This window comes from Stigmatopora argus, chromosome 9, assembly GCF_051989625.1.
Source record: "Stigmatopora argus isolate UIUO_Sarg chromosome 9, RoL_Sarg_1.0, whole genome shotgun sequence".
In the NCBI taxonomy this organism is placed as follows: Eukaryota; Metazoa; Chordata; class Actinopteri; order Syngnathiformes; family Syngnathidae; genus Stigmatopora; species Stigmatopora argus.
The window spans coordinates 4,932,663-4,959,730 of record NC_135395.1 but is presented as its reverse complement, the minus strand read 5'-3'; the positions used below and the strand labels follow the sequence as shown (position 1 = coordinate 4,959,730).

At 40.5% G+C, this 27,068-nt stretch overlaps 1 protein-coding gene across 2 annotated transcripts in view; it reads right to left on the bottom strand.

Moving 5' to 3' along the window:
* Positions 1–26,833, bottom strand: part of LOC144082192 (protocadherin-1-like) — a 133,586-nt gene extending 106,753 nt beyond the window's left edge. For both annotated transcript variants that reach the window (XM_077609140.1, XM_077609142.1), the window contains exons 1-3: positions 26,427–26,833; positions 17,050–17,863; positions 9,509–11,692 (exon numbers count right to left, since the gene is read on the bottom strand). In XM_077609140.1, coding sequence (XP_077465266.1) covers positions 9,509–11,692; positions 17,050–17,859 — 2,994 coding nt within the window. In that variant the 5' untranslated portion in view covers positions 17,860–17,863; positions 26,427–26,833. The remainder of the gene's footprint in view (positions 1–9,508; positions 11,693–17,049; positions 17,864–26,426) is intronic.
* Between the last annotated feature and the right edge of the window lie 235 nt (positions 26,834–27,068).

Here is a 27,068-nt window from a genome sequence, read left to right as displayed (position 1 = left end):
CTGAAATATACATCTATATGTGCTCGGAAGTCATTTTCAGATGATCGGAATCGGGTAAAAAAAGATCGGAATTTTAAAATGTATGAAATGCTATTGACAGGGATAGACATCCAATCCATTTTGACTGGCAGGGTGTGCAGCAATCATTCGATCATTTCCAACCCCCAAGTTTGATTGGACAGATTGCTGACAACCCTCACAAAAATGAATTGGCCTACTGCTGTCAATGGCAGTAAAACATGCTCATTCAATGCCAGCCCTTTCTACTGAAATGGATTTGATATAACTGAAATGTAGTGAAAGCATTATCAGCAATATATAGGTGTATTGGGAAAAACACATACAAGAAGGCCTGGTGCGAGAGTGGTTAGGACGTCCGCCTCAAAATTGTGAGATCGAGGGTTCTATCCACGGTGGGATCCAACCTTCCTATGTGGAGTTTGCATGTGATCCTCGGGCGTGCATAGGTTTTTCTCAGGGTACTTCGATTTTTGCCGCCATCCCCCAACAAAAACATATGGCAGGCATGTTGTTGCTCTAAATTGCCTCGGGTATGATTAGGCCTGAATGGTTTGTCTCCTTGTGACCTGCGATTGGTTGGCAACCAGTCAGTTCAAAATCACCCCTACCTGCTGCCCTTAGTTGTCTGGAATATAATACAGCAACCCCCACTCCGTGACCCTTGTGAGGATAAGCGGTAGGGAAAATTAATGAATGAATGAATACCTATACAGTATTATATTATTTAGTGTATATTTAGACTAGTTCCAAAAAAATGCAGAACAAAGAAAACATTTCCAGCAACAATATAAGTCAAGAAAATCACAATGATGTACTCCCATGCCTATGTCAGTTGAGGTCTAAGGTGCTGGGCTGTCTGGATTGGGCCCACTACAGAACGCCGGGCCCCCAGGCCACCCTCATGAAGGCTGTTCCTTATTGTTTGGGTAAAGGCATTCACACCATATATATATATATATATATATATATATATATATATATATATATATATATATATATATATATATATATATATATATATATATATATATATATATATATATATATATATGTATGTTTCTATTTTAACTGACTAGCCAGCGCCATACTTAACATTATACACAGCCATCTGTTGCTAACCACTGCCGTCGTACAACATTGACCATCCTCAAACGCAAAAGCTGAACATCCAAACAAGCTTATCTTTCCGCACAAACTACCAAGAATGCTTTGCAGTTAGCACGTCACCTTGTGGGGCAGAGAGATGCGAATGAAGCTCTTAACTCGCCGTCACGGCGGCGCAGACCCGCCTCGGGCTGTATACTAAACCCACGTGTGTGTTTGTCTGAACACGCCCGTTGCAACACCCTCACTCCCAGTTAGCATCAGTGCGGTAGCGGCGTCCCCCGGTGTCACTATTTAAGACTTTGGCGTGTAAAAAGCAGGGCCTGGAAAATAAATAAATAATAAATTTTAAAAAAATAATTGAAAATATTTTACATATTAAATATATATGTCTCACAAAATAAATATATTTTAATTTAGGCCGCAGAAAAAATACATATTGAAATTTTCGCCGTAGAAATCAATATTTGAAAATTATTGCAATATATTTCCAAATCTTATCATCTCATTTTCCGATCCGCTTTATCCTCATTAGGGTAGCAGGGGGCTGCTGGAGCCAATTCCAGCTGTCTCCAGGCCAGAGGCGGGGGACACCCTGAATCGGTGGCCAGGCGATTGCAGGGTACAAGGAGATGGACAACCATGCGCACTCCCAAACCTAGGGGCAATTTTAGAGTGTCCAATCAGCCATGCATGTTTTTGAAATGTGGGAGGAAACCGGAGTACCCGGAGGAAACCCACGCAGACCCGGGGAGAACCAGCAAACTCCACATGGATGGACATGACCTGTATTCAAACCTAGGACCCCAGAGCTGTGAGGCCAACGCGCTAAGCACTCGCCCCACCGGGCCACATATTTCTAAATACAGTTTTTAATATTTTTCAAATTTTCAAAAGAAGGTCAGTGTGTAAGTCACTAAGTTTCAAGGAAATGTATCACATTTGGCTGTCTTTATAATTGAGTTCTGGCATTGAGGGGGCGCACCGTCTAAAACTTGTTCTGGTGCGCAAAATTCCTAAGGAATTGATAAAAAAAATATTTCAATAATTGGGCGAAAATTCTATTGGCGCTTAGCATGTGAAAATTGTTATTTTTTAAAGGAGAAAATAGATTTAACCCCCAAAATTAAATGTTTATAACCCCTGGCACTACTACCCTGAAGTTCCCATCCGAAATCAAGAAGACATTTGAGTTTTTTTGGATTCACGGTTGTAGATTTATATGAAAAAAGAGAGAACTATGGGGAACGGTACGAGAGACAAAACTCGCGATTCCAAAATGGAGTCTCAACAGCACTTCATTCTTCTTGGACATGTTGAGTCAATGTTGAGTAAGGAATAACGTTCGCAATTAGTGGTGCACAGCTAAAAACGTGCGGTCAACGTGAGGAAATGCATGAGCCATACTACTAGCTCTAAGTATCCCGAAAATTATTGGAAATAATTTGGGTTCAGCGACCAATAATTGATAATTTTTCAGCATAGACAATTATACATTTACAGCCCAATTGAAAATATATTTTTGGCAATATACTGCAATACTGTTCTACCAATTATATATTACCGACCCCTGGTCAAAAATGAGGAGTGAACTTTCGCATGGAGGAAAAATTAGCCAAAAATCTGTCTGCTGAAAAGTTGTTGTTGTTTAAATAAGTTTCACGCAGGACAAAGATCAAAACAGTTTTTCCTAATTTAATATTTTATTTGCCAATTCCTCTCCTTGCCTGTGTTATTGAGTCTCATAAAATGATTTCAAATATTTTTAAAAGGGCACATTACAGGCAACAAAAATATTTTGAAACATTATTATTAAAATTATTGTAAATTATTTTTTTCCTTGTGAGGAAATTTGACCATTTAAAATGTAACCATGGAAAACATGGACTTATATGTTTTTGTATTTGTCCCTTAAAAAGCTGATTTAAAATGAATTTATGAAAAAATCTCATTATTTTCGAAATAAATTGAAATAATATTTGTATGTTAAAAAATATTCACATAAAATTATTTTTCTTAAATAATACAATATTTCACATTATTCTCCCTTAAAAAGCTGATTTAAAATGAATTTATGAAAAAAAATCTCATTATTTTCGAAAGAAATTGAAAATAATATTTTTATGTTAAAAACATCATTCACATAAAATTATTTTTCTTAAATTAATAGAATATTCCACAACATTATTCCTTTTTCAATAAAAATATGAATTCATTCATCAAATTTTTGTCACTTTGCCTAAAAAAATGGCAACTTCATTCATGTAAGATTCGTTTTTTTTGCTACCATGAAAAGGAGACTTAAGCATGAGAGCTAAAGTGTAAATTGTATGAACACACGACCTCAATCCTTCGATAAAATCTACCAGACTAAGACAGATGGTAATCCTGGCATTTCTTCTCTGGTTTTCCTCCCTTTTCTTCTTCATCTTTATTTTTTTTTCTTCCATTTTTTACCTTCCTGAATTTAAGTTCAACTCGACCAGCCGGAGCTCTTGAAATCATTCCAAAATTCAATATTAAAATGAGGAAATGAAGGCTGAAGATGTGAGGTCAGCACTGGGATTAGCGCCTAACAGATGTTGATGCGCACGCAAATGTTAGGAGCCGGCTAAAGTGCTCCTTAAATGCAGGCGGAGACTAATCCCGCCTTCTACGCTGGCACTGCCCCCTAAACCTTCACCCAAAAATGTCTATTTTTTTACTGCAGCACTTTTTCTCCATTTTTTTATACTCTTTAGCGTGACCAGAACAGCCGCTTCTCTAGTTGATCCTTTTTTCTATATTTTTTTTATCTCCATAAACCCGCTGGCGAATGAAACAAAAGGTGACTTTCCGAATCGGCGCAATTTGGTGGCCCGTCATGTGACCGCATCGCAAATCTCGAAACTAATGCCATGTGTTGTTTTTAATGGTATCTAACAAAGAGAAATCGAAAGCAAACATGTCAAAATATCCTTCCTGCAATTCATGATGTTTTGCCTGGAGCGGCTTGAGGCTCACGACCTTTGACCCCTCCCACAGGTGCGCAGGTGCACTGACCTCGTCGGCGGTGCCCTCGAGGGCACTGATATTTTGACTTGTATTTCTGCTTCTGAGGGCTACACACACACACACACACATGTTTCGCTTTACTGTCAAGTCGTGTCAGGTCCGAGGGGTAAGAGAGAAAAACAGGCAAGGAGAGAAAAACTTCAACCGATTCTTAGAATTACGTCCTTTGCCAAATACTGTTTTGTGTTTATACTGGTCTTAGTTTCGCATGAAGTGGAAGTCTGTGCTCCTTGGTACAACTGCGTGTTCACGTAAAGGGTCCCCTGATTTTGAGGTAATTACAATGCCAAACAACTGACTCAATACCTTGGCAATTATGAACATCTTTTTCTTTTTTGACAACATATTTCAAGATATTTTGTTGATTTATGTCCCTTATTTGTTTTTTAAACCCCATCTTTTTCATCCAATTAATATTTATAAAAAATGAGGTGGTGGGGCCTGATTTCCAATCACGTAATCGGATCTGGGACAACCCTAAAACTTATACTTCTGGATTTTTTTGTTGTTATTGTTGCTTGTAGCCCTTAACTTAAAATCCATTTGAACTAGGAAGACTGGCATTGAGTGATCATGTTTCGTTGAAATGGCCAAAGGAAAAGACGGTACTTGGCCGTTTGGTCGCTGGACTTTTGGTCGCCCGGAAGGTTGATTGATAATTACCATTTAAAATTGTTGCTCAAATTCCCTAAATACAAACTGCGAATTATTATTTAGTCATACTTAATGCCCTATTAATTATTAGGCTAAAGAAAAGCTCCAAATTTCCCGTACTTTTATTGTGTTTTGTTGGAGAACTTGTTAAGACCCTGACTGACGTCCCTTCCTAAGGGGACAACTCATGTACATACAAACTTTTAAACACACACGTCCACTCAGTGAAACTGCTCAGGGCCATTGTTGGCTTTGATTGATGCGTAGACCGTGTGGTTTTACCTTGTTTTGTCGCCGGACTTTTGGCCGCCAGACTTTTGGTCGCCGGACGTTTGGTCGCCGGTTGTTTGGGTCCGGGCGACCAAACGTCCGCAACCAAACGTCCCCAACCAAACGTCCGCAACCAAATGTCCGTAACCAAACGTCCGCAACCAAACGTCCGCAACCAAACGTCCGGCGACCAAAAGTCTGGCGACCAAACGTCCGGTCACGGGAAAAGACTACCAGTCAAAATGAATTAAATGTCTATTAGTGTCAATGGCAACCAATGAGTTAACAGTTAAAAACAAAAATAAACCAAAAACATTTTTAAACCCTGATTCCAACCCTGTGAAAATGACCCAATCGGGCCCAATTTAAGATTACGTGATCAGATTTGGGGCATGAAAAATTGTGAATTAAATTAATAACAACTTCAACAACTTTGATTGTACGATTTTGTTATGGCAAGTAGTTTTTGGGTTGATACAGACCATACGTCATCAAAGGGAAACCAAACAACTTCCGGTTCGTGCAAAGTAAGGAATACAACAAAATGAATTTAAACTCGTAATGTTATATAGAAGCCACTTGATGGAGTGGAGGTTCACTCGCCTGACTTCGATGTGGGCAGTTGCCGGCTCGATTCCCACTGGTGACGGTATGACTGTGAGTGTGAATGGTCGTCTGTCTCTCTGTGTGTCCTACAGCTGACTGGCGACCAATCTAGGGAATAGTCTGCCTTTCGCCCGAAGTCGGCTGGGATAGGCTCCAGCAACCCCCACTATGAGGATGCTTAGTATGGAAGATGAATGAATGAATATTACATATGTACATATCTCTACATACTGATGTATTTCTACAATGGTTGATATATATTTGTTGTTAAATGAAAATTTAGGCACCAATGGGTTCAGATGAAAATAATGCATATAAAAAAAGAAACATTTGAAAAAGTACCTTTGTCATCGCCTGCAAATTATAACTCCCAGCGCAAATTGGTTGGACGTTCATTTTTGTCATTGCCAATGACACACAAGAAACTAATGTAAAAGCCTTAAAAATGCGAGGAAAAAGAAGACATTTGATCTCCATGCGTGATAGATGGAAATGAAGACAGCTTCCTCACAATGTCAAGCAGCAAAGGAAGCCCCAAAAGCAATCACATTGAAGCACGTTTATTGAAATGAAATATGCATTCAAACTTAATAAACACAAAACAACAAATAATAAACAATACAAACTTTCTGTACAAGAAATCCAGGCAGAAAACAAGAACTCAAGAACTCACGTGTGTCTATTTTCTCTATGGTCAAAAGTCTTTTTTTTCTGTTATTTTTTCATATTTTATTTTGGTAGGCGTCCAATCAGTTTATGGCGGGAGAGTTGACAGGAACTTTTTTTTCATTGCCAAATCTCCTACCTCGAGTGGATTTGATTAATTTTGAATGACCTTTGTTCCTCTTTATCAAGTATGCAAGAATATTTCCGATGGCATTTTGCCAAACTATTTGAGTTTTATGTTTGAATCTAGGCTCTTTGCTCTGATTGGCAGTTGGGTGTGTATAAAGCACAAAGTGGGGAGGGTCATGTGTACATGAGAACCTCACTGATTTGAAATTTGATTCAAAAATAAAATAATGAAAAATACATATGAAGAAATCCAATGAAATTTCAATTTAAAAAGCTGAAATAAATCTAAGCCAAAAATATTCTTATTTATTTAAATAAAACAAAGGGAATAAATGAAAGAAAAGTGATGAAATAATGAACAAAACAAATTTAAAATAATTAAAAAATGTATTAATGAAAAAATAGAAAAAGAAAAAAAGTACAAATGAAACCAAAACACGAAATTAATGAAACAAAGAATGTAATATGAAAACATTAAAAAAGGAACAAAATAATCAAATAAAATTCAGAATGAAAATTTGAAAAAAAAATACAAATAATAAAAAAGAATATTTTTGGAGAAGAATATATATTGTTTTTTGCTCATTTTCAGAGCACTTAAACTCACAAAAGCAATTAAAATAAAATTACAAACCAGAAAAACTTCAATTAGGTCAACAGTGGAAAAAAATCCATGAAAGCTCACCTTTAAATTACCTTCTTTGTACACGCAAATAGCACAAATGAGAAAAGTCATTTCTATCATAGAAACATGAAAATGTAATTTCCCAACGTAATTTTCCATTATGAAAAAAAATGAAATAAACTGTGACTGTGATCAGTATGCTTCTTTTTCAGTATTCTGCTTAAAATTCACAACTGCAACCTTCTATTCACCCCACAAATCCAAAACAGGTGTTTGAGCCAAAAAAATAACCAATTTAAAAACGTAAAAGATTTAAAACAGAGAAGTGACATATGTTGTAAGTCTCTAAAAATTCCACGCCATAAGGTTAGACTTCCTTTTTAGCTTTATCCAAATGTCATCAGTTTTCTGTATTTATTGTCCTAACGTGGTCTTTCCTTAAGAATATTAAATGGAAAAAGGCACTGTCGGTAATAAAAGAAGGCCAAGTCTGCGCCAATAATTTGTCTTTTTGGGAACTTGCAAGGAGATTTTTAAATCATTGGCTGCCATTGAGTTTGAAAGACTTTCAATCCATTTGGACTGGGAGAACTGGCAGCGATCAGGCAATTCAATTATCCTGTTTGGACCAAAATGTATTTTCCAAACATTTTCATTTTTAATTGTTTTTTAAAACAAACTTTAACCCCTATTATCATTAGCATTAGTGTATTGTTGTTGCATCAAACATTAAATTAAGCCTACAATATTGGGAGAAACGTGAACCTTTATATATATATATATATATATATATATATATATATATATATATATATATATATATATACACACATGTATATATATATATATATATATATATATATATATATATATATATATATATATATATATATATATATATATATATATATATAAATATATATTACCATACATTTAGCATTTTTGAATACACCATTTTGGACCAGTTAAAAAGTTGTCCACACAAATGTTTTTAAAAAAGCTAAATAAAATTTTGTATTTTTAGACCAAACAAGAACCCATTTTTTAACTTTTGGCACCAAGCATGAACCGTTTAATACGTAAATCAGCAGTTTTGACCATAGTTAACTATTTTTGAACCTGAAATGAACTATTTTCAACAAAAAATAACATTTTTTTCTAAAAATTGACTTTTTATGACCACAAACTATTTTTTTACCTATCATTACGCTTTTTTGACCAAACATTTACCCCCTTTTTTTTTTTTTTTTTTTTTTACCTTCAAGTAAAAATGGATTGGATGTGAATGGCAGTCAATGAGCTGGGGAAAAAAACCTGTCATTGGAATAATAGTAAGGTTGTGAATGTGTTTTAGTGTCATTGCTGTGAGTGGTAACACGTCAAAGTTACTGAGTGCTCAGTATAAAAACTGTTCATTTTTAGAGTTAACTCTCGCCGTTAATGGCATTTCCTTTTTCTTTTTTTTTGTGTCCAGCTCTACCAAAACCCAAGCGAAGAGAAATAAAGAAAAGGAAACAAAATGTCACAGTGGTGGCATGTCAATTCACAGTAAAAGTTGACATCTTAATTTTTGTAGAAGTTCCTTCAAGTGAAAATAAGACAGTGAAGGAAACCTAGACGAGAGGTCGGCAACCTGCAGCTCCAGAGTCACGTGTCTCTTTGATCCTTTTGATGCAACTCAGTTTTGTATTAGATAAATTAATATTTGATTTAAATGTACTTGAGGACCTTTAAATTTTTAAAAAGGAGTTGAAATTTCCCATAGTTAACAGAAAAACTCGGTCACTGTAAAGAGTGTTTCTTAACAAAATACTCAATCAGATCTTAATTTGTCCAACTATATCTAGTCAAGGTTGCTTCTCTTGAGAGGTGTACCCACAAGTCTTTACACAATTCACTAGCACAAATTATTTTCTGATTGTAACAGAGCACCATGTAATATTTGTAAACTGGTTCTTTAGGATATTCCAGGAGGGCTCGCCAATAATTAAACCAAATTTAAAAAACAAATTAAAAAAAAATTCCTCTGCATCTGAGTGGATTCTGCAAAACATCTTCAAATGGTACACATATACACTTAAGTTTAATAATTGAAAATGGCCATGGAAACTGGGCCAAATTGGCTCCTAGAGGTTTAAAGTTTGCCGACCCCTGGGCTAGACCTCGACAGTTTCCCCTAGTGGTCTATGCCGTGTAAAAGTGAAGGGAAGATGGGAAACAAACAGTGAAGGGAAACCAACACAAATGGGGTAAAGGTGAATGCGGCAGGCGTGGCTTTGGTTTAAATGTGTCCCCCGTCTTGGAGGGGCGAGACTACCACACCCCATCGGTCCAATAAATGTCCGGCTGGTACAAGGGTGCGTTTGCATAGTGTCCTACCTGTTTGCTGCTGTATTTGGGTGGGTTGGCCTTGTAGCTGTAATCCGAATACTGGTCGGAACCAGTGGAGTTGTTGTCACCCGTTCCCACGAAGGTGTTAGCAGCAGGGAGGTCCTGCACCGCCTGGTGCTTCTTGGAAGCTGAGGGCGATTGTGGCTGCAGCTGGATGGATGGCAAAGGTGAGTTGGAGCGGTAGTGGCGCCCCAGGTCGGGGCTGCCGGGCGGGTAGTTGAGGGGCAGGTGTATCCGCGGGCTGTCGCCCACTGACTCGTCAATGAGGTTAAACTTGAGGCCCTTCTGGAGACCAGCCTCCTCTTCCTCTTCCAGGGGTTTGGCAGCTTTTGGGGCTTTGCCCTTCTTGCTCTTTTTGCCCTTGGAGTTTTTGGGTCCCTGCTTGGGGGCGTACAAGTCTTTGCTCTCCTTCTTGCCTGCCTGGTAGCCGCTCTTGGCGTCCTTCTGGAGCCTGTGTCGGACCACCACAACGCCCACGATGACCAAGATGACGCCTGCGATGCCGGCAAGACTCCCGTACAGGATGTTGCTCCGCTGGGCCATGGCGTAGTCAGGGTCTCCCGCGATGTCCCGGTCCAGGGGGGTATACAGACTGTGCCCCACCAGAGTCTCGATCAGTGACACATTGGCTTTGGTGTCGTTGACAAAGACGTGTACCAGCGCCGTGGTCTGGCGATGTGGCTTGCCTTTGTCTCGGACTTGAACAACCAGCCGGTGTAGACCGTTGTGCTTGACGGTAAATTTCCGTGCTAGGGTGATCTCCCCTGTGGCAGGCGAAATGCGGAACAGCCCATAAGGGTTTCCACCAACAATGGCATAATCCAGTTCAGCGTTGGGGCCGGAGTCCATGTCCTCGGCTTCCACCACCTCCACGCGAGTCTCTGGTAGCACCCCAGGGCTCAGGTACTTGTAGGACTTGTTGGCTGGTTTGGTCACATATGGTGCGTTGTCGTTCTCATCCAGGACATTGATGGTCACGCCCACGTAGGAGGATCGAGGTGGGTCGCCTGCGTCTACAGCCTTCAGCCGGAAGGTGTAGGTGCTTTCCTTCTCCCGGTCAAAAGAGATGCTGGACAGGATGTTCCCAGTGCCATTCTGGATGATGAACTTGCCATTGTCGGGTTCTACGTACAGCGTCACACGGGCGTTGTCGCCCTGATCAACGTCGGTGACGGTTACTACTCCCACCGGGTTGAGGGGTGGCATGTTCTCGATGACAGAGAAACTGTACCCACTCAGCATGAACTTGGGGTCATTGTCGTTGCGGTCCAGGACGTTGATCATGACTGTGGCTGTGCCGGTTTTGCTCGGGACACCTTTGTCGGCCGCCGCCACACGGAATTCGTAATGCTCCATCTCCTCACGGTCCAGTGGGTTCTTGACCCGGACCTCACCGCTGGCGCTGTTGATTTCGAACAGCGCTGTGGCTGAGCGCTCCACGATGCTGTAGACCAACTCTGCATTGCTGCCACCGTCGGCATCAGCTGCTGCCACCTGCGCCACCCTGTCACCCGCTTGGTTCCCTTCGGCAAAGTCTACCTCCAGGATGGTAGGTGAAAAGATGGGTGTGTTGTCGTTCACGTCCGTGACCTGCACTTTCAGCGAGTTGGCGCTGGACAAGGCGGGGTTACCAGAATCCACCGCCACGATCTCGATCCTGTAATCCCTGACCCGCTCGTAATCCAGCGGTGTGGTGGTCTGCAGGAAGTATTTCCTTTTCCGATCATTGCTGGATTCACCCAAAGGTTGCAGCTGGAAAGGAACGTCTCCTGCCACTACACAGGTAACCACTGCGTTCTCCCCCTCGTCGCGATCAGACACCTGGACCAGCGCCACCGCCGTGCCCACTGGCATATCTTCGGAGATGTTGGCCACTCCGTCCTGGTGTGTGACCAGGCCGATGCCGCGGATCTCCACGGCGGGGGCATTGTCGTTCTGGTCCCGAACGTTGATGGTCACAAGGACTTTGGAGCTCTTGGAGTTGGGCCCCCGGTCTTTGGCCACGACAAAGAATTTGAGGAAGTTCTCCTCCTCACGGTCCACCATTCCTTTAACGTAGATGATACCCGTGGAACGGTCAATGCGGAGAAGTCTCTGGACGGCTTCGGACATTTGGTGCAGGCTATAGTCGATCTCGCCGTTGGCTCCCGTGTCGGCGTCATTGGCACGGACCTGTAAAGACAAACAACCTGCATTTAATCTTTCAGGGTTCAATAAAACGTTTTGATCTATCTTTCTGTATCATAATTAAGAACCATAATCATCAGACATTCAATACCAAGTTACTCACTCTGCTTTCATTCAAGACTAAAAATATCAGAAGATACTTCATTCCTTTTCTGTACTGCCTATAATCGCAGGGGAGCTGGTGTGTGGGAGCCCATCCCAGCCGACTGCAAGCAGTAAGCAGGGAACGTCCTGAATTGGTTACATACCAATCGCAGGGTACAAGGAGACAAACAAACTTCACACTCATACATGGGGGCAATTTAGAGTGCTAATCCAGCCTACCATGCATTTTTTGTGATGTGGGGAAAAAACTGAGTTCTCTAAGAAAACCCACGCAATCCCGAGGAAAACATGCAAACTCCACACTGGAAGGTCTGAACCTGGAATTCAACCCTCAATCGCAGAACTATGTGGCCGATGCGCAAACCACTCAGCTACCGGGCCACTATCGGATAATATTTCAATTATTTTTGTTTCTTCTGAGCCATCCATTCTTCCATCATTTTCCCCCTCATTTGAGGTAAGGTCATTAGGGCACCAGCTTCAGCAGGAAAGCCGAGGTGTCCATCTCCCCAGCCACTTCACTCAGCTCATTCGGGAGGATTTCAAAGTGTTCATGGGCCAGCCGGGAAACAGAGTCTCTCCCTCGTGTCCGATTGTCCTCATGGCCTCCTTGTATTTGAACATGTCCAGAACACCTCAGCAGGGAGACATTTTGGAAGCATCGTAATTGGATGCCTGAGTCTCCTCATCTCTGCCCTCCTGGATGACTGAGCTTCTCACTCTCTCTACACACTGAAGCACCCCCCACAGGATTCCTCAGAGGACATGATTGAACACTTCTCCAAATCCAAAAAACACACTGGATGGGGAAATCCCATGATTCTTGTACAACCCTGCTAAGGGTATAGAGGTCATGCGCTGTTCTGCTGCCAGGACGGAAACAACACTGCTCCTCCTCAATCCGAGATTTGACCACCCGAGAAATCCTCTAGAGTTTGCCTAAATAGACCTTACCAAGGTGAATGACGAGTGGGATCCGCCTATAATTGGAACACACCTTCTGCTCCTCCTTTTTATAAAAGGGGTTACCCCTGTCCCCAATATTCATGTGGTGTTGAAGGGGTGAGTCAAACAAGACAACCCCACACCATCCATTGCCTTTAGAAACCGCAGACAGGTCTCATCCACCCTTGGGACTTTGATACCGAGGGGCTTCTTATCCACCTCAGTGACTTCAATCGCAGAGAAAAAAGCGCCTCAGAATGCCCCGGCTTTGCCAAAATTCATTTGAAGCAGCCTGAAGGTCATTTACATTGCCTCGCCGAACTCCTCCATGTCCGGGTTTTTGCCTCGGAGACACCCAGAGCCGCATGCCGCTTGGCCAGCCGGTACCCATCAGCTACCTTTAGATTCCCGTGGGCCAAAAAGCACAAAATAATCGAGATGACATGACATGAGAGTAGTGTACATGTGACTGAGCTGGCTCGCCAATACGTATGGAGAAGAAGGAAGTTCGCCTCTAAAGCTGCGGTGGAATACATTAACCTATTTGTCTTGGTTATTGCACAAGAAGATTTAAATTGAGTGTAAAGTAAGATTAAAACTTTTTTAAGTGTGTGTATTAGGAATCTAAGTTCTTTTAAGCTAAATTTACAGTTTATGTTATGTTACAAGTGCATCAGTTAAGTCTCACTCTCTCTCTCTCTCTCTCTCTCTCTCTCTCTCTCTCTCTCTCTCTCTCTCTCTCTCTGCGTTGTAGTACTGAATACTGTCTCATTTTAATATTAAACATCATAACCACTAGTTATTTGTTACTCTGTTAGTAGATGGTGTATTCCAACCAATATTTTTTCCAAGGTTATATCCTGTTTTTTTTTTTTTTTCAGAGGGTGGGAACAAATTAATTTGTATTTAGTTCATTTCTATGGGAAAAGTTCATTTGAGATATGAGTAAATCGACATACGAGCGCAGTCCTCGGAAGCTCGTATCTCAAGGAATGAGTGTACTGTATGAATCAAAAGCACATTCTTAGGAGCTCGTACGAGCTCGGTCCCAGAACGCATTAAGCTGGTATCTCAAGGTATTACTGTATATGCCTGGACAATATGGCAAAAATTGTTATGCCAATTTTAAAAAATCCTCGTTGTTCAATTATGAAAATGACTGCACATTACCTTACTTTGTAAGAAATTTGAATATAAAATAAGAGGATTAGTGAGTATTTTTTGATAAGATAACTCCTTTCTAACACTATGAAAAGCGAATAATAAAAGCGGGCAAGCGTGGGATCGATTGCCGCTAGGTGGTATGACTGGGTATGTGAATGGTTGTCTATCTCTCTGTGTGCCCTATGGCTGACTGCCGACTAGTCTAGGGTGTAGTAAGCCTGGGATAGCCTCCAGCAACTTCTCGCAATCCTTGCGAGGATACGTGGTACGGAAGATGAATGATTGAATCTTCCTATTTTAATGTATTGACTTTTTTAGGTAAATTAAAAACAAAACATTTAACTACATGCATATTTTATTATGCATTTTGACGTAAGTTTCGACTTAAACTGAACTGTGAAATCCCACTTAAGCAGAAATTCCGCTTATGTCAACAGCGTAGAAACATAATTCGCTCGTAACTCAAGAACTCCCTGGGTAGCACTGTTTGGCCAAGCGTCCAATCAAGAGACCAGTTCCACAAGTCTGTAATTTAATCTCCATGAAAAACATTTTTTCAAAATAAAAAAAGATGAATTCAGCAGCACTTGATCTCTTTTTCTAGCAATGTCAGGGTGCGCAATCCTCGAGGGATTTGCATGATCAGACAGGATAGATTCATCTAAATCTCCCCTGCCCCTTGGTGGGCGACGGGCAAGAGTCGGAAGTGGCGGATTCCGCTCACACCACGTTTTTCCAGCCAAATCGATCGAATTTTTGGTTGGGAAGGCTTAAAGGGGCACGGCCTTCATGCGAGTAGCGCGTAAATCATCGACAGCTGGAGGCAGGACGAATCGAGCAGAGCATCCGTTTGGCACGTTAACAATTAACCAGAGCTGACTCGCTCCACCGATTTACAGTTCAGTCTTCACAACAGCAGGCCCTAATAGGTCATGTGACTTTTGCTGAGTTTGTTTTGCTTTTGAAGCATTATTATTATTGTTTAAGAAATAGTATTTTTATTAAATGTGCAGAATTGGCCTTATTGTATTGTGTACTTTTACTTTACTTTTTTACTAATTATTACTCCTATTTTCCTCATGGTTAATTTACATCCATCTTTATGAGAATAATAACATTTTGCCTTACAGTTAATTTTTTGAAATTTAACCTATTTTTGATTTACTTTAAAATGTGTGATTGGTATTTTTAAAAATAGAATATAATATAATATTTAGATTTTTAAGATTTTTATTTTTACATGATCAATGAAGATGGCGAAATTCAACTTATATTAATTTTACCTTGAAACATTGATCTCTATGACCATAAATTAGGGTTGGGCAAACCGGTCCTCAAGGGCAGCTGTGGGTGCACGTTTTTAGTTTCAACCGATTCAGGACAGACCGTTTTACCAATGAGGTTTCTGCAGAAATAAAAAGCACCTGACTGCAGTCCACTGAATGCGCTTGTAGGTTGATGTACGTAATGGTGTAATGGTGTCCTCTTGATGGGTTGGAACAAAAACCCACATCCACTGCGGTCCTTTATAGTTAGCTACAGTTTGCCCACCCTGGCTATAAATGGAGAGTGATTTCTCTACCCTTCCTTGGATTGATCTTAAAGAGTAAAGTAAATCAATAACGCCTTTTTCTACCAGCTTCATCTCTAAAAAATGTATCGGCAAAGACATCTCAAAATCTATTTTATGTCTGATTATGAAGGGGACTGAAATGAATGGGATCTTCAAAGGAATCTACCTACTCGCCTTCCTATCAAAGAAGCAACAAATTAAATCATGATGGTAATTCATTTTTTTATCAGCTCTAAAAACCTTTAGTGAACAACTATTTGTTTTTTAAGCCTAATTCGAAAATGTTTGATTAAAAAAAAGGAAACAATAAACTGGGTTACTATTCGGCTAACTGACTAGCGACTGGTCGCAGAGTCACAAAAGTAAACAAAATAAAGTTTCCCACAATCCTCGGGTTAATATGTAAGCGTGCAGGGCATTCGTACCAATGCCCCCTTCGACACCGCTGTGTCACATGCTGACGACAAGCGCTTACTCATGTGGAATTTATCACCTAAATCCTGATCATCGCCATTCTGTGACAGGGTGAGAGCTAAGTTTGGTATGTTGAGTGCTAAAAATCTGTCTTGGGGAAACACCCAAACAACAGCTTGAGAAGGTGATAGATTTTTCATCCTGTTTGAAAGTAAATTGAAGATATAATTGACAACAAACCAAAATTGAAAAGGAAAAATCAAATGCACCAGATCGTCAATAAGGCCAATTCCCATTTCTTTGGACATATGCGACATGTAATGCACCCTGACCTCCAATAAAAAACAAAAAAATAAAACACCTTCAACAAAAATGAAACAAAATTGACCCAAAAGCAACTCCTCCAGCCATCCCTTCTACTCTACTATTTGTAAGACAGATGCTGAAGCCCAGAAAACACAACACTCAACACATCCCCATTGCAGCCTCAAGTATACGTATAACAGGATTTGTTATATTACTGTCGTCATTTTTATGTTACATGAACCGGGAGGTGTTTGACTTTAGCTGTTGGTGACATAATGTCTGTGTGAACAGAAAATGGCCTTTGGCGCTAAGAGAGGTGTTTTGGTAGGACAATTTAACTTTTGTATAATTGCACTGTACCTCGTGTTTCCCCTCCACGTAAGTCATGTTTTGCCTCTTCGTTAGCGTGCATTCGTCCCCTTTTTTGTCACTTTTATACCACCATTTTTTGTCATTAAAAGCCTAAGTTGTCCACTAGCACTTTCGCCGCTTTTTCCCTTCCTCTCATCACTGGGTTACGGAACCCTCGCCATGCACCCGAGGCAGTCATGACACTGTGTGTCGGTATTGCTCTCCTTCATTCTTTTTACGAACGCGGCATTTTGAGGGAACAATTTTGTAAGAATGCAGCGCATCTTTAACAATGTCCTATTCAATAGGGAACCAGAAATAGCTGGGGATAAAATCAAAAAATTATCGCTTGAGAACATTGTAACCTGAGGACTCCTTGTAGATTCATTTTTGAATCTTCTTTTTCCGACATGAGAAAAAAAACTGTCCGAAAGGCACACACATAGTGACTCGGAAATTTACGATATTGCGAGAGACGTCTAACCTGAAGCACGGAGTGTCCAAGCGGGCTGTTCTCTGCCAGCTCGGCATCATAGTGACTCCTCTCGAACTTGGGTGCATTGTCATTCTGATCGGTGACGACCACCCTGAGCAATGCGCTGCTCGCCCTTGCTGGGCGCCCTCCATCCACCGCCCTGATATTCAGGTCGTAAGAGTCCTTCTTCTCGCGGTCTAAGTTTCCCATGACCACCAGTTGGGGCAGCTTCTCATCGGTGTCAAGTGCCACTTGCAGTCCGAAGAGCCGCTCGGCATCAGGTCCCGTGCTGAGGGAGTACTCAGCCACGCCGTTGTCGCCAGCGTCTCGGTCGCTAGCTGTGGGTATGGAGACCAAGGCGCCCACGTGGGTGTTTTCCGGGATGGAGAGGGTGAGGATGGGAGAGGAGAACTGGGGCGTGTTGTCATTGATGTCCAGCACCTCAATGCGGCCCTCGATCAGGCGAGGCCCCGACCCCATTCCTTTCACCATGTCGGTGATCGACACCTCGAACTCCAGGTAGCACTTGTCGTCCTCAAAGAGGTTGCGGCAGTCCCTCAGGGTCTCCCGGTCGATGGGGATCTCGGTGGTGTAGATGTCACCTGTCTTTCCATCCACGCGCAGGTACGGTGAGCCCACTTCCAGCTTGTACAGGTGCCCACTGTCGGGGAGGCCACGGTCCGCTGCCAAGCTGCCCACTAAAGTGTTGGGCGGCTGCTCCTCAGGGACCCGGTAGAGGATTTCGGAGGGGAAGGCGGCGCAGCCCTTTAGTAGCGCCGCCGCAAAGCACAGCAGGAAGTGCCGCCTCAACACTGCCATCGTGCTGGAAAAAAAAAGACAGTGGACATTTTAGCAAAACAAAGACCAAACACCCTGATTGTGTATTCAGTTACATCTGTATGTTTGGATTCAACATAACATAAGTATAAATAAAGGGATTATTATCAAATGTGTGGAATATGATTGTAACATGAAATGTAAGACGTCATTACATTTTCGGGGAATTTCATCAAAGCTTAGGAAAGGAATGGCTCCAGCTTGTGTTTTAGAGTTAAAAAGAGTTGCCACTCTATCAAATATGTAAAACACTCCTCATCTAACTCGACATCGGTCCTCCGGGTTCTAATTCATCGTATATGGAAAATATATGCAAGTGCATTGAGTACACAACCAAGTACTAAAATTGAGGTTATTATTGTGCTAGGTGTGCTGTTTGCTCATTGTCAAGTAGGCAAAAGAGCAGCAAATGTTCAGCCTGGTGCCATTTTGCCTCCCTGCTATCAAAAATACACGCACAAATACACTTCCACTGGGCTGAATGTGCACAGATTTTCTCCAAGAGCTAGCAAATATACCACCAACTGCCAAGGCATTTCACGCTAACTAGTCAGCGTGGAAACGCCACAATCAATCAACTGTGTCATCTGATGTATTATTATTGTTATTATGGGACAGTCTATCTTTGTTGCAGGCCACATAGTAGTTCTGACTTTCTTCATTGGGACATTTTTGTTCGTCAACAAAACAGCTGCAATTAATTGACTAGTCAACAACTAATTCTGTATCAAATGAATAACTAAGCCACCTGATGGTGTAGGTGTTCACTCGCCTGAATTCGTTATGGGCTAGCTTCGGATTGATTCCCGCTTGGTAGTGGTATGATTGGGCATGCAAATGGTTGTCTGTCTCTCATGCCCTACGGTGACTGGCAACCAGTGTAGGGTTTAGTCGGGCTTTGGCATGAAGTCCGCTGGGATAGGCTTCAGCAACCCCCCACAATCCTAGCGAGGAACTTTAAAGGCCCCCATGCATGTGTGTTTTTGCGGGTGAAGGGGGGTGTTACTTTACGGAGTTCAATAGATTGGACTTTATTGACGAGAACCCAGAGTCATTTTTTATAAAACCAAAATAGCAGAGATAAATATTATCTAATATATATATAATCTAATTTAAATATTACAATATTAGTATATATTAATCCCGTCAGTTAAAAATGTCAATAACAGCATTAACACAAAACCTCTTTGAGACCTTTAATATTTGTAAGGGGTAATTTTTTATGGGCCTTCTTGCAAGCTGTAGTTCACAATTCAATGCAATGCATGGCGTGCTCCCATAGCCGCCAGCTCTGGTAGAGTGTATCGTCCTGCTAACTTGATCCTGATAAAACTTAATTTGGGGTTTTAATTGCCAAAATGAGGCACATTGAGGCAGCGTGATGAGAATGAACCTGCCTGGCCGCTGGGCGCGACCCATTAGTGTTGTTTTCGAACATGTTTGGATGGAAAACTAATGCATGGCATTCTGTGTAGTTACTGCGGCCTCCCGAGACGCAACCCAGGTGGCCTCAAGAACAAGAAGGATCAGGATGAAATCAAGCAAAACGTAACTTTGTTTTTTTTTAGCCCAGAAGGTTACACTGAGGCGGATTATGCCACGTAGTGAACTGCAATGCACATAAAACCTGTGAATGAACGCCTATAATGAAAAAAAAACTGAAAATTTCCGAGTTTTCCAGCCTTGAAGCTCCGCCTTACTATACCATCTCCACCCGTTCCCCGGACTTTTCTGATTAAGATATTTCAGTTTATTCATTCATTCTTTTTCCGAACTGTTTATCCTCACAAGGGTTGCGGTGGGTGTTGGATCCTATCCCAGCTGACTCGGGGTGTTTGTTGTTCCAGTCAATCGGAGGGGAGGGCACAAGGAGACGGACAACCATTCATGATCACAAGCATACATGGAGGCAATTTAAAGTATTCAATCAGTCTTTGGCCCTGGGAAGAACATACAAAAGCCACACAGAGAGGACCCACCTGGAATCGAACCCTCGACCCTAGAACTGTGAGGCCGACGCGCAAACCACTCGTCCGCAGGCCGCCTATTTCAGTTAAGTAAATCCAAAAACCCACAAGCAGCAGAGAGAAAAGATTCAATTTTGTATTCACTTTCCAAATGTGTAATTCAAAACAACTAAAAAACAGTCGACAGCCTTTAGAAGTCAGTCTTTGGTTGGCTTAAAAGAGTTCAGTCTTGCATAGGCAGACTGCTGATCTGATAGAATGTTCCACAAGTAATTTTCTGAGTAGTGTTTCATAAATGAATGTAACGTATAGAAAACTAAAATTTACATAATATAAAATACAAGTATTATGAATTGTACTTAAAAATAAATTGGAAACTGCACACAGGACACAGGCATGAACCCTTGCCCTCACAACTGTCAGGAAACGTTAAAACCTATTTTCCTTCGTGACACATTTTTTATAGTTTAGTATAGTTATTTGTGGAAAAGTGATGAAATTATATTTCCAAGTAAAGTTTACTACCTCTCCTTTTTTAATGAGGCTTATATGGGAGATATGTAAGGTGGCGTATTTTCCGCACTGTAAGACGCACCATAAAGATTAAAATTTTCTTAAAAGATGACAATGCGCCTTATATATGGGTAAATATTGGTTAATCATGACATTCCCTTTTGCGCAGGTCCATCTACAGGATGCATAACGTAACCCCCAAACCACTATGTCTACCGTATAAGGTGTTGCGCACTATATATGAAAAGCGTTTTAAAATAGGCCAGTATTTATTGAAAGTGGGCGGAAAATACAGTAAGTACATTGGTCATCTTTCTATGCTAATGGGTGTAATTAAAACGTTAAATGTATAGGAATTTTCGGATTTTTATAGTTACAGGGAGTCGTTGACTTACAACCCATCCAAGTCAGGTCTGTTCGACTTCACGACTGCAAAAGTCGTTAAGCATGCAATTCATGTTTGTTAGAATAAGCATTTTCAATAATAAACAAAGAACTCCCCATCAAATAATATTGCCCTTTTTGTTCACATTTGTACACACAAACATTAAAATTCAGTTTGATGTGTTTTTGGAAACTGTGGAAACAGAGAGTGCGCGTGAAGACACATGTCAGCTAAGGGCGTGTGAACACCCAAGCAGGAATGTCACAAAATCTCCCGACGCCACAAACAAACTTCTCACGACCTCTGAACACAAAACTTACAAATATCTTGCCACAACTCTTTTTAAGGCCTGCTTTTTTTCAAACGGTAAGACAAATGCGGTGTCGTCTTGCAACAGCCCTGCTTTGTTAGCATACCAAGAAAAGACCTAGAGCAACAAACACCATGTTATGTAAATGCCCACCTGCCGCTATACATGTGTATATGTGTAGCATTTCAATGTGTATGGAGTCAAACTGCAAGTGCAGTCTCTTGCTAAGTGTGGCTCTGCCATGCACAAAAGACACACTACAGACCACCAACGTGTGTGTGCGCATGACAAAGCAATGCTGAAAGAACTGAAAACTAGCTTCTTACACTGACCGCACTCTGACTTGGGCACACAACAACCAACGAAGCTTAACTATGAAAACACAGTTCAAACTGCTCAAATTGCTTTAAACTCCTAAGACCCAAGCTCTTGAAAGGCATCCATTTGTATTTTATCTTTGATATTTAGGCTAATTAGGACCTGATGAGTGTAAAAACAAATGATGATGTTTTGACATGATGTAGTTTCTGAGAGAAAAGATGTGCACATCATAAGTGGACGCCAGGTCCTTGTAGTCCAAAATTTAACATTATAGTCTTTGACAACCAAAAATGTGATTTCCACACACGTGGACGCCAGGTCATTGGCGGTTAAAGGAGCTATGAAATACAACAGCTAGTTTGTCTCCTTGTGAATTTAAAAGCAGAGCATATTTTTGACACAAATCCATCCCAAATGTAGTGATGTCTTGCTCCGATACTCACTACCCGATACAGCTATTTTTGGAGTATGGGACAGTAGCAAATGTGGTCCTAAGATTGGATCAAATCCAGTAGTCACTTGTTTTCAGTACCATGGTGTTTTTTGACTACTGTAACTGAAACCACTAGGGTACGGGTTTTCGTTCCAAGCCATCTACAGGAGATGCCAATTCATCAATTTGGTGTCTTAAAAGTGTAACCAGTGGATTGCAACCAGATGCTTCTTGTTTTCACAGAATCATCATTGGTAAATTTGTTTGTGCTGGATTGGTTGGAACAAAAACTTGGATTCACAGCGGCCCTTGAGGACCAATTAGCCCACCCTTGGACGAGGCAAACACGTCGGCTGAGTGGGACTACTTCTGTCTAGAAATTAATCATAATAACTATATATTGTGTAATATTTGTAAACAGACCATTTCCAGATTCATCATTTACTGGGTTCAAGTATTTAATATTTTTACTGGTCTAAAAGTATGAGCAATGGGCTGGTATCAGCAAAACATATCTCATAAAAAATCAACTGAGATAGGAAATGAAGAAAATCTGAATTAAAATGATTTATTTATTTATTTTTACAAAATCTAACCATACTAGGGTGATTGAACACTCTAAATTCCCCTTGGTATGAGTGTGAGCATGAAGGATTGTTTGACTCCTTGTGCCCTGCGATTGGCTGGCAACCAATACAGGGTGTCCCCCACCTCTGGCCCGAAGTCAGCTGGAATAGGCTCCAGCACCCCTCACGACTCTAGTGAGGATAAAGTGGTTCAGAAAATGAAATGAGATGAGACATTATCCAATTTGGATCAACAATTTACCATATTGGACTGCCAATGCTGACTATTGAGAAACCCTTTAAGACAAAATAATTTGAAAAAAAAATGTTTTAAAGAAATCTAACCACTTTTACTTAATGTTAATTTTGACTAAATATTGTGCACCAAAAATAATACAGTACTTTTTGTGTAGTCAGAGAATAACAATTCTTGAATTTTCTGAGTGATAATTAAACATTTGGAACCAACAAGTAATCACTTAGGAAAAGGAATTTGATTTCTTAAAGTGACAGGATTCTCCATAATGTTGGGTGTGGCATATTTTGATTTCTTGAAAATGGCAAAATAAAGAGCCAGGTCGCCCATCTTTAATTATTGCAGCATAATTGACAATGTTGTGTCTCTTTTCAGTCTTCTGCAGTGTATTTAAATGCGTTTATCGCTAGTCTGTTGAGATGCTGTCACCCTCCCACTTCAAATGGACTGGAATTCTAGCGCCGTCAACGGCACCCAAAAAGTTAATTACAGTCTGAAATGTCAACCAAATCCTCAAACAAAGTTTAAACGTCTCCTTTGCCTTCAATCAGGCTATATAACCTTTCAACTTTCACACCTTTCACTTTTTAAATGTTATTTCACACCACAAAAGGTGCTGCGAACTGGTTTTTAGCATTTCTGTAGATGTGTGTGCATGTAACCTGAGCGGCCAGCGCAACCCGTTTACATAGCAAGAAGTACACACGCATTGACACACACACGCACACACACACAGACACACACAGAGAGGTGCTTTTATATTTTCAGGATGTTAATGTGCGTGTGTGGTCCAGCCAGGCTGCATAACAAAAAGGATTACGCTAATGACTCCATTCACATGCTATTGTTTGATTCAGATTAAAGAAAATACACACACGCAACTCCCATCTATTGATATTAATGATGACATAGTCTTAACAACAAAAAGAGTATTCAAATGGTATCAAGAAGAGAACTAAGATTAAGTGCAGACAAGTCAAAGGTCAAATGTCAGCTATTTTGTTCTTTTCCTTCACGATATGACAGCTCAATGTATCATGAGGTTATTTTTTAAATTGTTATACCTATTATCTAACAGCACTCTTGGGACCCTTTCTAGGGCCCACTTTCAACTCATTGGCTGACATTGACGACACTAGAAGTCCAATCCATTTTGACTGTGAGGGATGGCAGCAATTGTGATCGACCATGGAAATGAACCATTATGGCTAAAAAAAAATGAATCAATTTGGACCAAAAAAATTCTAAGATTTCAGACCAAAAGTCAGTTTCAACAACCATCAACCAATTTGAACATTTAGTTAACCTTTTTGATTAGTAACTGGCAATAACTGAGCTTTAATTTTGAACCAAAAAACAATTTCTCACTATTGCTGTCTATTGTTAATAATGACAAGATATTGCACAACAAAAACAGTGTTCAAATTAAACTCCGCCAATCTATCCCAGTCAAAATGAATTAGACATCAAAGCCAGCCAGTGACTTAAATGCTATAAAATTCACAAAAACTTATGAGTGTTATTAGATGCCATATATGGGATATATATATATATATATATATATATATATATATATATATATATATATATATATATATATATATATATATATATATATACATGCACACACAAAATAAAATGTTTTTGTTATACGGTACTTCTTATGCATTAATTTATTAAAGCATGTATGTGTATTCTTTAAGTAGGAATATTAGCTGTTAACTCATTGGCTGCTATTGACCGTTGCAGCCAGCCACTCCTAGTCCAAACAGATTGGATTTTTAATGTTGTCAGTGGTGGCAAATTATTTTTTTACAGAGGAAACTTGACGGGATGTGGGGGAGGGGGTCAAAGTGTAGTTGGACAGGAACGTGTGCGGCAAATGTAAATACTCACAAACTTTATTCACACATCCTCACTCAGCCAGGCACGCCGGCGCAACCGGAATGACTAGATTCCTTCGCTGTGACCCGCACATATACACCGAAACTCCAAAAGACAACTGAGTGTGCTATGGTGTTTACAGGATTTCATTCACTCGCTTTGAATTTTAAATATTGGGGTAAAGATTTTTTTTTTAAATTCTTATGATTTTTAAAACGTATATGTAACATTTTTTTAAATTATATGTTGATTTAATATATTGGTGACAGCTTTTAGAGCCAATTTAATTAAATAAATAAAATTAAAATAAATGCACATTTTTCCTCGATATATTGAGCATGGTCGGGCAGGTGGTGGAGCGGTTAATGCGTCGGCGTCATAGTTCTGGGATTGCGGGTTCAATCACAGGTCCAAATGTTCCTGTGTGGAGTTTTCATGCTCACCCTGGGCTTGCGTGGGATTACTCCGGGTACTGAGGTTTCCACCCACATCGCAAAAAGGCTGGTTGAAAACTCTAAATTGCCCCTAGGTATGATTCTAAGCGCTAATGGTTGTTTGTCTCCTTGTGCCCAGCGATTGGCTGGCCACCAATTCAGGGTGTCCCCCGCCTGGTGCCAAAAGTCAGCTGGGGTAGGTTCCAGCACCACCTGCGACCCTCGTGAGGATAAGCGATACAGAAAATGAATACATTAATGTTGAGCATGCTGGAAATATGAATATTAGGGTCGTCAAAAGAGGACAAAAATGTGTTTTGTAGTAAATTGTTTTTTTTTAAATTATTATTATAATCTTCCAATAAACCATCCATTAGTGATTTGATTTAACTTGAAGATGATATGTAATGTTCAGAGAAATTGCTATAATTCTTATTTTACTTTTTTTTTCAACTTGTACTTTATTGTTTACAGCTTTTTCATTTTGATTTTTTCTATTGGATGGAATTTAAAAATCTTTCATTTTGAATATTTTATATTTTCCTTTGATATTTCAGAATCAGCTTTTAGCAGGCAAATTATTTTTAAAAATATGCCTTTTTGTCTTGCATGATCCTGGAAAGGTACGACTATTAGGTTTTCAAAAAACAAGCAAAAGACAAATAATTAGAAATGATCCTATTGCCTTTAGATTAGTTAATAGTTATGTTTTAATCCAACCTAAAATTTGTGTAATTTAGAAATCAATTCTAATTATTTTATTTTCATAAATTAAGTACACAACAATTAAGAGTAACCATTAGAACAATCTGAATGTCCAAACAATTTTAATTAAAATAAATATTGAAATTATAATTATGACAAATCGGCTTCTAGGGAGACGTTATAATCAAAAACCTTCATTATACCTGACATATTTATGTCCAATGTATTGCTTGATGTCTCAGTGCCATTGACATCAACAGACGTCCAAATATATTTGAACGGGGGGGGGGGGGGGGGGTCTCTACGACAATCGGTTTCTGCCAGGATCTCCCAGTTCAAATAGAACTGGCCGTCCATCACCGTTAAATGCCGTGAATGACAAATGGGTATTTTCAAACAGGTTGCCAAAAAGGTTGTCCATTTATTCACAAACTTTTGCGACAAGATACTTTTTTCTCACCAAAGTATCTTTGAAATACCGATTTACGGACCTTCGAACGGCTCACACCCGAACTAGTGTTCTGGTGTCAAACAGGTTCTATTTGATTGTATTGAACAGTGATCGATGCGGATCGATACGCTTGAATGATTGCAATGAAGGTGGACTTAAACTAGGATCCATTTGTGACAACAAGTGTTTGAAATTATAGCAAAACGGGCTCTTAAAAGGCTTGAACTCGTCACAAATATCAAATAAAGCAAGCGGGTTGAGCGAACACAATCGGGAGTAATAGTGACGATGTAACGATAGACACCAGGTGGACGTCGTTCCTACCCGAAGCGGGTGAGCGCCGCGCGGTTGCCCAGGATGGAACGCTCCAGCCCGGCTACAGGCTCAGCTCTTGGTCGGCGTCCACTCCGGTGCTCGGAGAGAGAAGAAAAAAACGAAATAAAAATCCACAGGAGTCCCAATCCAAACAAGACAATATCCCTGGCACAATTTAGTCCACTTTTTGCGAGTGTCGTGACAGGTTCGGTTTGCTCGGTCACTCGGTCGGCATTGCGTCCGGGTTTCAACTCGGACGAGTGGATGTCAAAATTACAACAAAAAATGTTTAGAAGTAAAAACTGAAAAGAAAAGGAGAAAAGGCTCCTGCTTGATGCTTCGGGGTCCGACTCCAGGCCCGGTCCGGTCCGGCTCGGTTTTATGTGCCGGTTGCTCGCTTGCTGCCGCGCTGCCGCCCGGATGATGACAAACTGAAGCACTGCCAAGCTCACAACTACTCTCCCTTCTCTCTCTCTCTTCCTCTGAGGGAGTGTCGCTCTACCACTCGGACGTGAGGGTGTGAGTGGGTGGGTGCAACTCCCATAAAATTTCCACCATTAAAAAAATAAAATAATAATAAAACCATATTCACATACTGCTTTTCATCAAGTCAAAAGGACTTTTATAGCTTTTGGAATTCTTTTTTTTGGT